Genomic DNA, 11,884 nt, shown 5'->3' with positions numbered 1-11,884 from the left:
CTCTTAGTTTGTGTTCACCTCAAATGCGGAAAATGAGAAAGATTACTAGTAGCCAATTCTTCATCCTTCTGCATCCACTCAACCATTAACTGTATCACATGATTACAAACCCAACAATGTTTTCGCGAGGCATTGAATAATATATAAATAGGAATGGGTGACTAGTTAAGTAGAATGAAAATCTGTGCATGTTTCCGGTAGACAATACTTCCTCCGTCATAGTTTAGAAGACATAGTTAAATTTGCTTGCGTTTCCACAATAAACAAGGTTTAGGGCGCATTGCTTTTATGTCTAGTAGCTAATTAGTACTATTTCTATATGCATGCATAGTGTGAATGCTATTTTCTAGCCCATCTCACAACCAATAGATAACCACCTAGATTTCAGAGAATTTTCAAGCGCGCCTTCTAAACCGTGACGGAGGGAGTACCAAATGTGAATATTAATAAATGTGTTTAAATGATTCAGATTTTTTTTTACAAATGCATAGTAGACACAATTATTAGTAAATGGATAAAACTTACAACGATGTATGAAAAATTTAAAATAATATAATCCATATTTTGTAAATAAATTCAAACTTTATACGTGGAATTTGCAATGTTCGTTTTAGATACCTCCCAATTTGATTAGTACTAGGCCTCTTCATCAAACTGAATTGATGAATCAGATTAAGAACCAAATGGCATGTACACATATGGTAAATACTCTTTAAAAAAATTGGAACATTGAGGTTCCGTTACTTAGAGCAACTCTACCAGACCCCGCATCCCGCCCCAACCCGGGAAATTACCGTCAAAATGCGGGTTGGGGCGGAAAAACTTGCCAGATCAGACCCCGCATCCCACCCCGGCCCGCAAAATTTTTTGAGGGGCGCGGCAAAATCCCAACCCCAACCCGGGAAAACGTGGGTTTCCCCCTCGCGGCTGCGGTGCCCTGCATATAAGCGGAAGCGGTTGGTGGGGGGACATTTCAGCCCGCGCTTTCCCCCACCAACCACCTCCCCCCCTCACGCTGCCGCCACCCTGCCGCCCAAGATTCCGGCGAAAACAGCCGGCAGCAGCTCACCGAAAGGACGCCACACGCACGAGGCCTCCACTCTCCCCCCTGCGCCGGCGGGCCACCGGATTTGCGGATCTGCGGACCTTCACCGCGGGGCCGCCGGATTTGGCTTTTCCGGCCGTCGGTGGCTGCGCCAAGCGATGGAGTGGTCGAGGAGCATCTCCCGCAGCCCCGACAAGGGCGCATCGCCGCATGCAGGTACGGGTTCGTCCTCCCGGCGCCGCCGACGATTTGCGGGCATGGATTCGTCCGGCCGTCCACCGGGCTCGGTGCTCGCGCATCGGCTCCGTGGCTCGCCGTTGCCGCTCAGACAGTGCGACGACTGCCGGCGGACAGTGCTGCGCCTAACTTCGGACACGTCGAAGCACCCCAGATGGGTGTTATTCAAATGCGAAAACGATGGGGTACGTGCACTTGCGGTAGCTCATTTTGACAGCTCATTCTTTGGTTCAACTAGAGGATCCTCATTTTGAACATGCTCATTGATGTGTGTAGAAAGATGGATGCTCATTTTGGTTTTGGGAAGGCAAATACATTGATTTATTGATAGAAAGAAACTTAATAGACGTCCGTGCACTCCTTAGTAGAATCAAAGGCAATGATGCAGCTGCATTTGCAACTAGAGGGGAAGCAACGTCTACTTCTTTTGAACCAAAGATGAAGAATGAAGAATGCAAGATCAAGAATACACAGATCAACAATGAGTGCATGGAGAAGACATTGCATCAACTAGTGGGAGCAGTTATGGAAGTTAGAAATCTTCTAAAATGCATACTTGTGGTTCTTATTTTCTTTGGTCTTACTATTCTAGCAAAGATTTGGTGATGTCTTATGTATTCAATGTTGTTGAAAAAGCAAAAAAATACATTATGTTAGATCAAATTAAGGTGCAAATTTAGGTTTTCTGGGCAGGGAGGAGCTGCGCCAGATCAGACCCCGCAAAGCCGACCCGCAAAAAAGCATATTCCGCGAATATCCTTTTTTACGGGTCCGTTATGCGGGGTCTGCATCTGCAGCCGTGCGCGCCGGCCCGCAAACGCGTTTTTCCGCAAATTGCAAACACACTTTGCGGGCCGGACGGATGCAGGGTCTGCTAGAGCTACTCAACAGGATCGATAGACTCGCTGGCCATCATCATGCGTACATTGCCCGGTACAACATACAACCACAACCTGTGGTGCTCGGAGCCATTACAACCCAATGCAGCGAGAGCATGGGCAACTTTATTACAAATAGACGTATAAATTTGGCAAAAAAAAACTACACATATGTTCTAGCAACCGACACTATTTCAAAAAATAATATAAAATACTTACAAATTAGTTGGCACAACTGACTTCCGTACAATCAATCAGGTTGTTGTTATTCTGAATGCACTCTATATATATCACAAAAATGGCAAACGATAATATCATAAATTAGTTTTACGAAGGAAAAAGACCCTAGGCCGTCCAAAAAAAATGTGGTACATATGTGAGGTTGAGGTGTTGAATTAATTTATTCTGCACAACGAAAAGGATCAGCATGGTTTCTTGCAGTGGCAACATAGTAAACTATAACACATAGTAGGGATCTGTGCAGCTTATTTTATCGACAATATAATATGTTGTAGATTAGTTCAACGTGAGAAACCATATGTATAACAATTCTTTTGCTACATCAGACTGCAACACGGAATAAAAAATTTGAATTAAATTAGCAATTTGATGACCAACCATTAAGATGACATGTGGTGGCAGAGAAAATGATTTCAACATAACATGCGTCTGTTCCTTCTGCTAACAAAAGGTTAGGACACTTTTTTTAGTTGTATCTACATGAATGTGTTTTAAAGTGTAAGAAAAGAGTTCAAGGTGAGTACAATGAAGACCACTAGACCAGCATAAGCATTCACAGATTTGGTTATTAACGAGTTCACAGTGATGAGAAGCGACGACATAAAGATCATCCAAATAAGGCATGAGCTAGGGTTGGAAGAATCTATGAGTCGATGCCAATGTCATGCGTGAGCAAGTGAACGTAGGTATGAAGGATGGAGGTGATCAAGTTGTGGAAGCAACTGTGCATTTTTTTCTTTTTTGCGAGGAAAGCAACTGTGCATATTAAAAGGCAACAAATCATGCAGGTTATATGGGAAGTCATTTCACATATGCCGAAAAATATAACATGACAAAAAAATCACCAAGCCTGAGACAACCTAGCTATGATCTATGAACCATCAGATTTAGTCCATTTGAATTTCTTGAAACGAATATTGTGCTCAACTAATTATCCATGTTATTTTAATGTCCCTTATAAGCGTACTTAAATTTTAAAAAATAATCAATGTGTTGTAGAGATCATGTTACATATGAATTTAGCCGCACAAATGTGCGGGACACTTTGCTAGTTACTTAGATGAGAAATAAAAGCAGTAATGGGCTTACCTTGGTGCTGAGAAATTAGACGAAGTGAGCGAAGGAATACCCGGGCAGAGAAAGAAGACGAAGCGGGCTTGAAGTTTTGGTGACAGTTCCGGACTACCGCGACCGCCGGCCTCCTTTCCTTTCTCTTTCCCTGGACTCCAGTAAGTTGCACTTCCCCCATGTTCGCGCAAGCGTTTCCTAACAATGGCAGCCCCGGTGCTCAGTGTGCTATAGAAATTAGAATCACCTCCTTAACAGTGGTATTCAGCTCACTCCTGCGGAAACTAGGGAGCCTTTGGTTACTGGGCCTACCCGATGGAAGATGGTAGCTCGTATATGTACAATCGATTTGAATGGTGGTCCAGTAATATGCTAGGTGTTTAGTCATCGCGTCATATTTTCGCCGATTGTGGCATCTTATTACATTTTATTTACTTTTTCAGCTCCGAGCAACGTTGTACTGGAATGCAGATCTTTCGGATACTTCTCTTAATATAGGGGCTGCATGCATCAATCTAATCTAATGTACAGGCCGGGGGTGATCCTCCTTTAAAAAAATAGTGGTATTTAGAGCACCACCTCACCCTAAACCAGCCTGTTCCAACCCAATCCACGAGCTAATTATACTGAAACTAATATTCGTTAGGCTATGCATTTCGGCCGAAGTTTTAAGGCCTCGCTATGGCGTTTCTGAAGCAGTCCTGCTGCACTGGCCCGAAAATTCGGCCCCAAAAACACTGAACCATTTGTTCTCTTCGAAACCCCTAAAACTACCCCCTCCCCCCAAAAAGCATGTGTGCTGGTGGCTGGTGATTGACGGCAGCAACGGCGGTGGCAGGCTGTCGCACCCATTCTCCCGACGATAGCCCCTTTTGTTGGGGAACGCAGTAATTTCAAAAAAATTCCTACGATCACGCAAGATCTATCTGAGATGCATAGCAACGAGAGGGGAGAGTGTGTCTACGTACCCTCATAGACCCAAAGCGGAAGCGTTTAGTAATGCGGTTGATGTAGTCGAACTTCTTCGTGATCCAACCGATCCAAGTACCGAACGTACGGTACCTCCGCGTTCAGCACACGTTCAGCTCGATGACGTCCCTCGTGCTCTTAATCTGGTTGAGGACGAGGGTGAGTTCCGTCAGCACGACGGCGTGACAACGGTGATGATGATGTTACCGGCGCAGGGCTTCGCCTAAGCACTACGATGGTATGATCGAGGTGTGTAACTGTGGAGGGGGCACCTGATGTCTACTACGCAACCTTCTCCTTGTAGACGTTGTTGGGCCTCCAAGTGCAGAGGTTTGTAGGACAGTAGCAAATTTCCTTCAAGTGGATGACCTAAGGTTTATCAATCCGTGGGAGGTGTAGGATGAAGATGGTCTCTCTCAAACAACCCTGCAACCAAATAACAAAGAGTCTCTTGTGTCCCCAACACACCCAATACAATGGTAAATTGTATAGGTTCACTAGTTCGGCAAAGAGATGGTGATACAAGTGCAATATGGATGATAGATATGAGTATTTGTAATATGAAAATATAAAAACAGCAAGGTAACAAGTGGTAAAAGTGACCCTAAACGGTATTGCAATGCTAGGAAACAAGGCCTAAGGTTCATACTTTCACTAGCGCAAGTTCTCTCAACAATAGTAACATAACTGGATCATATAACTATCCCTCAACATGCAACAAAGAGTCACTCCAAAGTCACTAATAGCGGAGAACAAACGAAGAGATTATTGCAGGGTACGAAACCACCTCAAAGTTATCCTTTCTGATCGATCTATTCAAGAGTCCGTAGTAAAATAACACGAAGCTATTCTTTCCGTTCAATCTATCCTAGAGTTTGTACTAGAATAACACCTTAAGACACAAATCAACCAAAACCTTAATGTCACCAAGATACTCCAATGTCACCTCAAGTATCCGTGGGTATGATTATACGATAAGCATCACACAATCTCAGATTCATCTATTCAACCAACACAAAGAACTTCAAAGAGTGCCCCAAAGTTTCTACCGGAGAGTCAAGACAAAAATGTGTGCCAACCCCTATGCATAGATTCCCAAGGTCACGGAACCCGCAAGTTGATCACCAAAACATACATCAAGTGAATCAATAGAATACCCCATTATCACCACGGGTATCCCACGCAAGACATACATCAAGTGTTCTCAAATCCTTAAAGACTCAATCCGATAAGATAACTTCAAAGGGAAAACTCAATCCATTATAAGAGAGTAGAAGGGGAGAAACATCATAAGATCCAACTATAATAGCAAAGCTCGCGGTACATTAAGATCGTTCCAAATCAAGAACACGAGAGAGAGAGATCAAACACATAGCTATTGGTACATACCCTCAGCCCCGAGGGTGAACTACTCCCTCCTCGTCATGGAGAGCGCCGGGATGATGAAGATGGCCATCGGTGAGGGATCCCCCCTCCGGCAGGTTGCCAGAACAGGGTCCCGATTGGTTTTTGGTGGCTGCAGAGGCTCACGGCGGCGGAACTCCCGATCTAGGTTATGTTCTGGAAGTTTGGGTATATATAAGAGGTGTTGGCGTCGGGAACAAGTCAGGGGGGTCTCCGAGGTGGCCACGAGGTGGGGGCGCGCCCAAGGGGGTAGGGCACGCTCTCACCTTCGTGGGTGACTCAGGAATCTTCTGGTCCATCTTCGATGCTCCGTGGGCTTCTTCTGGTCCAAAAATAATCTCCATGAAATTTCAGGTCAATTGGACTCCGTTTGGTTTTCCTTTTCTGCGATACTCAAAAACAAGGAAAAAACAGAAACTGGCACTGGGCTCTAGGTTAATAGGTTAGTCCCAAAAATCATATAAAACAACATATAAATGCATATAAAACATCCTAGATGGATAATATAATAGCATGGAACAATCAAAAATTCTAGATACGTTGGAGACGTATCAAGCATCCCCAAGCTTAATTCCTGCTCGTCCTCGAGTAGGTAAATGATAAAAACAGAATTTTTGATGTGGAATGCTACCTAACATATTTATCAAGGTAATTTTCTTTATTGTGGCATGAATGTTCAGATCCTAAAGATTCAAGACAAAAGTGTAATATTGACATAAAATAATAATACTTCAAGCATACTAACAAAGCAATCATGTCTTCTCAAAATAACATGGCCAAAGAAAGTTATCCCTACAAAATCATATAGTCTGGCTATGCTCTATCTTCATCACAAAAAATATTTAGGGATTTTTATTTCTGTGCCCCTGGTTTCTTAGCTCTACTCATTCATCCCTACTCTGTTAACTTTTGCTCACTTTTCCCCACTCCCTTGCCCAAAACCCTCATAACTGGTTATAATGGACGTTGCCGTCGGGTCAATGCCTTTGACTATTAGCTGACGAGTGGGGCCGCGTATACGTGGGCGCATGCAAGACCGCGGTCGTGGGGTAGCATGTGTCCATGGACATGCCCGAAACGTCCCATCATATAAAGAGGGCAACCACCTCCATCGCCCCTACCATTTCCCCCCAAATCCACTCGCTGCCGCATCGTCTTCCTTGTCATCGTCTCGCTCTCCTCCACTGCCTCCACCGCACCGTCTCGCTCTCCCCCACCGCATCCTCTTCCTCACCTTCATCGCCTCCATCTGTCAGATGGCCGACGCTCGTGGCGACGCCGGCGCAGCGGCTGGAGATGTGGTGGAGCTGCAGGGTCAAGGCGCGGTGACCGCGGATGTCGGCGGCGTCCACGGCGGTGCGGGGAAACTCGCAACCGCTGCGGATGTGGCGGGCTCCGCCTCATCGCTGCAGAAGGTGACGGCGTCGAGCGGCGCAGTCCATCCTGATGCCCCCGTTGCGCCGCCTGCCGTGGAGGAGCAGGTATTTGCACTGGGCACCCATTTGCACTTGCTTAGCTTGTAGAGTTAGTTCGATTGTGATTCATACAGTAGTTCAGATGGTTAGAGTAGTTGGTTTGACGGATGGGCCGGGGTTTTTTGTATGGGTTGGGGGATGGGGGTTTTTGGACTAGGGTTTGTTGGATAAATTGGTTGCAAAAATGCTAGCTAGATGTTGTGAACTATGATTTTAGGTGCTGCAATGATTGGGGTTTTCAGATTTATTTTTAGATCTGGATAAATTCATTGCAAAAATGCTAGATGTTGTGAACATATTGGTTTTTTAATGCTATGATGCTTATTAGATTTGTTTTTAGTGCTCATAGATTGGGGTTTTTAGTGCTACTCAAGTTATTTGCTTCAAGTTATATTAGCTCTGTTGTTCACAATATGTCCACAATATGTAGTTATATTAGCTCTGTTGTTCAATGTGTGTGCATGACAATGGAAAATGCAAATAGGATCATACTATATTAGCCCTATGATCAAGTGTGCATATCTAAATTTCAATATGTAGTTATATTAGCTCTTTTGTTCAATGTGTGTGCATGACAATGGAAAATGCAAATAGGATCATAGTATATTAGCCCTATGATCAATCTGTCATCTATGCATATCTAAATTTTCAATTGGCTTATGTATTTACTAGTGATGGATGTAATTGTATATTCAGGAGGATGATGGTAGGGGGAAGAGGAGGAAGATATACTATACTTTCGGTGACCCGTACGATCCAGCGTATGATGACGACGAAGAGTATGAGGTAAGCCTACTTGAAATTTAGATTGTTCATTTAGTTCGTTTGACATGGTGTATTCCTATGAATCTATAATGTACTAATGTAATTCATTGGTGTGTGTCTTGATAACCCACAAGTATAGGGGATCGCAACAGTTTTCGATAAGTAAGAGTGTCGAACCCAACGAGGAGTTAAAGGTAGAACAAATATTCCCTAAAGTTCTATCGACCACCGATACAACTCTACATACGCTTGACGTTCGCTTTACCTAGAACAAGTATGAAACTAGAAGTACTTTGTAGGTTTTTTTGGATAGGCTTACAAGAAAATAAAGAGCGAGAAAATAAAAGCTAGGGGCTGTTAAGGTAAAGAAGCAATAAAGTAAATATAGCGAGCGTGGAAAAGTGGTGGTAGGAGTTGCGAAATTGTCCCTTAAGAAATTGACTACTTTACTAGACCAATAGCAAGTTTTATGTGGGAGAGGCCACTGCTAGCATGTCATCCCTTACTTGGAATTCTATGCACTTATGATTGGAACTATTAGCAAGCATTCGCAACTACTAACGTTCATTAAGGTAAAACCCAACCATAGCATTAAGACATATTGGTCCCCCTTCAATCCCGTATGCATCAATTTCTATGCTAGGTTGAAGCTTCTGTCACTCTTGCCCTCCAATACATAGTCCTATCAACATACAACTAAACCTATGGTGCGATCCACGCGCGCGCTCATATGATGGGCACCAAAGGACAGCAACATAACCACAAGCAAATTAAATCAATCATAGCAATTCATCAACCACCGATAGGACAACAAAAATCTACTCAGACATCATAGGATGGCAACACATCATTGGATAATAATATGAAGCATAAAGCACCATGTTCAAGTAGAGGGTACAACGGGTTGCGGGAGAGTGCACCGCTGTAGATAGAGGGGGAAGGTGATGGAGATGTTGGTGAAGATGGTGGAGGTGTTGGTGTAGATCGCGATGATGATGATGGCCCCCGGTGGCACTCCGGCGCCACCGGAAGCGAGGGGGAGAGAGCCCCCCTCCTCCTTCTTCTTCCTTGACCTTCTTCCTAGATGGGAGAAGGGTTTCCCCTCTGGTCCATGGTCTCCATGGCGTGGGAGGGGCAAGAGCCCCTCCGAGATTGGATCTGTCTCTCTATCTCTCTCTGTTTCTGCGTTCCCAGATCTGGCCCTCCACTGTTTCTTTTATATCCAGAGATCCTTAACTCTGATTGGGCTGAATTTTGGACACGATCTCTATCCAGAAATTAGCTTTCTTGCGGCGAAATAAGGGCACCAACCGCCTTAGGTGGACCACGAGGGTCAGGGGCGCGCCTGGGGGGGAGGGGGTAGGGCGCGCCCCCCTACCTCGTGCCCACCTCAGACACCGTTTCGCGTTGATTTTCTTCCCAAAAATCATAAATATTCCAAAAAAATCTCCATCAAGTTTTATCCCGTTTGGACTCCGTTTGGTATGGGTTTTCTGCGAAACCGAAAACATGCAACAGACAGGAACTGGCACTGGGCACTGGATCAATATGTTAGTCCCAAAAATAGTATAAAAAGTTGCCAAAAAGTATATGAAAGTTGAATAATATTGGCATGGAACAATAAAAAATTATAGATATGACGGAGACGTATGAGCATCCCCAAGCTTAATTCCTGCTAGTCCTCGAGTAGGTAAATGATAAAAAAGATAATTTTTGATGTGGAATGCTACCTAGCATAATCTTGATCATATGTCTAATCATGGCATGAATATTAAGACATGAGTGATTCAAAGCAATAGTCTATTCTTTGACATAAAAACAATAATACTTCAAGCATACCAACCAAGCAATTATGTCTTATTGAAATAACATAGCCAAAGAAAGCTCATCCCTACAAAATCATATAGTCTGGCTATGCTCCATTTTCACCACACAAAATATTCACATCATGCACAACCCCGATGACAAGCCAAGCAATTGTTTCATACTTTTGACATTCTCAAACCTTTTCAATTTTCACGCAATACATGAGCGTGAGCCATGGACATAACACTATAGGTGGAATAGAATATGATGGTGGAAGTTGTGTGGAGAAGACAAAAAAGGAGAAAGTCTCACATCGACGCGGCTAATCAACGGGCTATGGAGATGCCCATCAATTGATGTCAATGTGAGGAGTAGGGATTGCCATGCAACAGATGCACTAGAGCTGTAAGTATATGAAAGCTCAAACTGAAACTAAGTGGGTGTGCATCCAACTTGCTTGCTCATGAAGACCTAGGGCATTTGAGGAAGCCCATCGTTGGAATATACAAGCCAAGTTCTATAATGAAAATTCCCACTAGTATATGAAAGTGATAACTCAAGAGACTCTCTATATGAAGAACATCGTGCTACTTTGAAGCACAAGTGTGGTAAAAGGATAGTAACATTGCCCCTTCTCTCTTTTTCTCTCAATTATTTTTCTTTTTTTTCTTTTTTTGGGCCTTCTCCTTTTTTTGGCCTTTCCCTTTTTTTATTTTTTATATTTTTTTTATTTTTTTCGTCCGGAGTCTCATCCCGACTTGTGGGGGAATCATAGTCTCCATCATCCTTTCCTCACTGGGGCAATGCTCTAAAAATGATGATCATCACACTTTTATTTACTTACAACTCAATATTACAACTCGATACTAGAACAAAGATAGGATTCTATATGAATGCCTCCGGCGGTGTACCGGGATGTGCAATGATCTGGCGTAGCAATGACATCAAAAAACGGACAAGCCATGAAAACATCATGCTAGCTATCTTACGATCATGCAAAGCAATATGACAATAAATGCTCAAGTCATGTATATGATGATGATGGAAGTTGCATGGCAATATATCTCGGAATGGCTATGGAAATGCCATAATAGGTAGGTATGGTGGCTGTTTTGAGGAAGATATAATGAGGCTTATGTGTGATGGAGCGTATCGTATCACGGGGTTTGGATGCATCGACGAAGTTTGCACCAACTCTCGAGGTGAGAAAGGGCAATGCACGGTACCGAAGAGGCTAGCAATGATGGAAGGGTGAGAGTGCGTATAATCCATGGACTCAACATTAGTCATAAAGAACTCACATACTTATTGCAAAAATCTATTAGTCATCGAAATAAAGTACTACGCGCATGCTCTAGGGGGATAGGTTGGTAGGAAAAGACCATCGCTCGTCCCCGACCACCACTCATAAGGAAGACAATCAATAAACACCTCATGCTCCGACTTCGTTACATAACGGTTCACCATGCGTGCATGCTACGGGACTTGCAAACCTCAACAAAAGTATTTCTCAATTTCACAATTACTTAACTAGCACGACTCTAATATCACCATCTTTATATCGCAAAACTATTGCAAGGAATCAAACATATCATATTCAGTGATCTGCAAGTTTTATGTAGGATTTTATGACTAACCATGTGAATGACCAGTTCCTGTCATCTCTATAAATAGATATAAGTGAAGCAAGAGAGTTTAATTCTTTCTACAAAAGATATGCCCACGCTCTAACAAGTATAAGTGAAGCAAAATAGCATTCTAGAAATGGCGGTTGTCTATGTAAAGAGAAACAGGCAATCCAAACTTCAAATGATATAAGTGAAGCACATGAAGCATTCTATAAAGCCATACTCAAAAGATTTAAGTGAAGTGCAGAGAGCATTCTATAAATCAACCAAGGACTATCTCATACCAGCATGGTGCATAAAAGAAAAAAGGAAAACTAAATGCAAAAGATGCTCCAAGATTGCACATATCACATGAACGAAACGAATCCG

General features: G+C 43.3%; 1 protein-coding gene across 1 annotated transcript; it reads left to right on the top strand.

Annotated features, from left to right (window-relative positions):
• The first annotated feature begins 1,302 nt into the window (after window positions 1-1,302).
• Window positions 1,303-1,888, top strand: LOC147966391 (uncharacterized). Its single transcript, XM_087528125.1, has 2 exons — window positions 1,303-1,467; window positions 1,559-1,888. The coding sequence occupies exons 1-2, from the start codon at window positions 1,303-1,305 to the stop codon at window positions 1,886-1,888; spliced, it is 495 nt and encodes a 164-aa protein (XP_087384251.1).
• The last annotated feature ends 9,996 nt before the right edge of the window (window positions 1,889-11,884 follow it).

The sequence above is a fragment of the Triticum urartu genome, chromosome 6A (genome assembly GCF_056163025.1).
Source record: "Triticum urartu cultivar PI428250 chromosome 6A, HENAU_Tu73, whole genome shotgun sequence".
Lineage (NCBI taxonomy): Eukaryota > Viridiplantae > Streptophyta > Magnoliopsida > Poales > Poaceae > Triticum > Triticum urartu.
This window is presented reverse-complemented; position numbering and strand designations above follow the sequence as displayed.

Excerpts from the sequence above, each read along its gene's own strand:
- LOC147966391 (XM_087528125.1), top strand. The coding sequence starts at position 1,303 with ATGGATTCGTCCGGCCGTCCACCGGGCTCGGTGCTCGCGCATCGGCTC. Across the intron at positions 1,468-1,558 it reads TCAAATGCGAAAACGATGGG|AAAGATGGATGCTCATTTTG; the intron begins GTACGTGCACTT and ends TGATGTGTGTAG.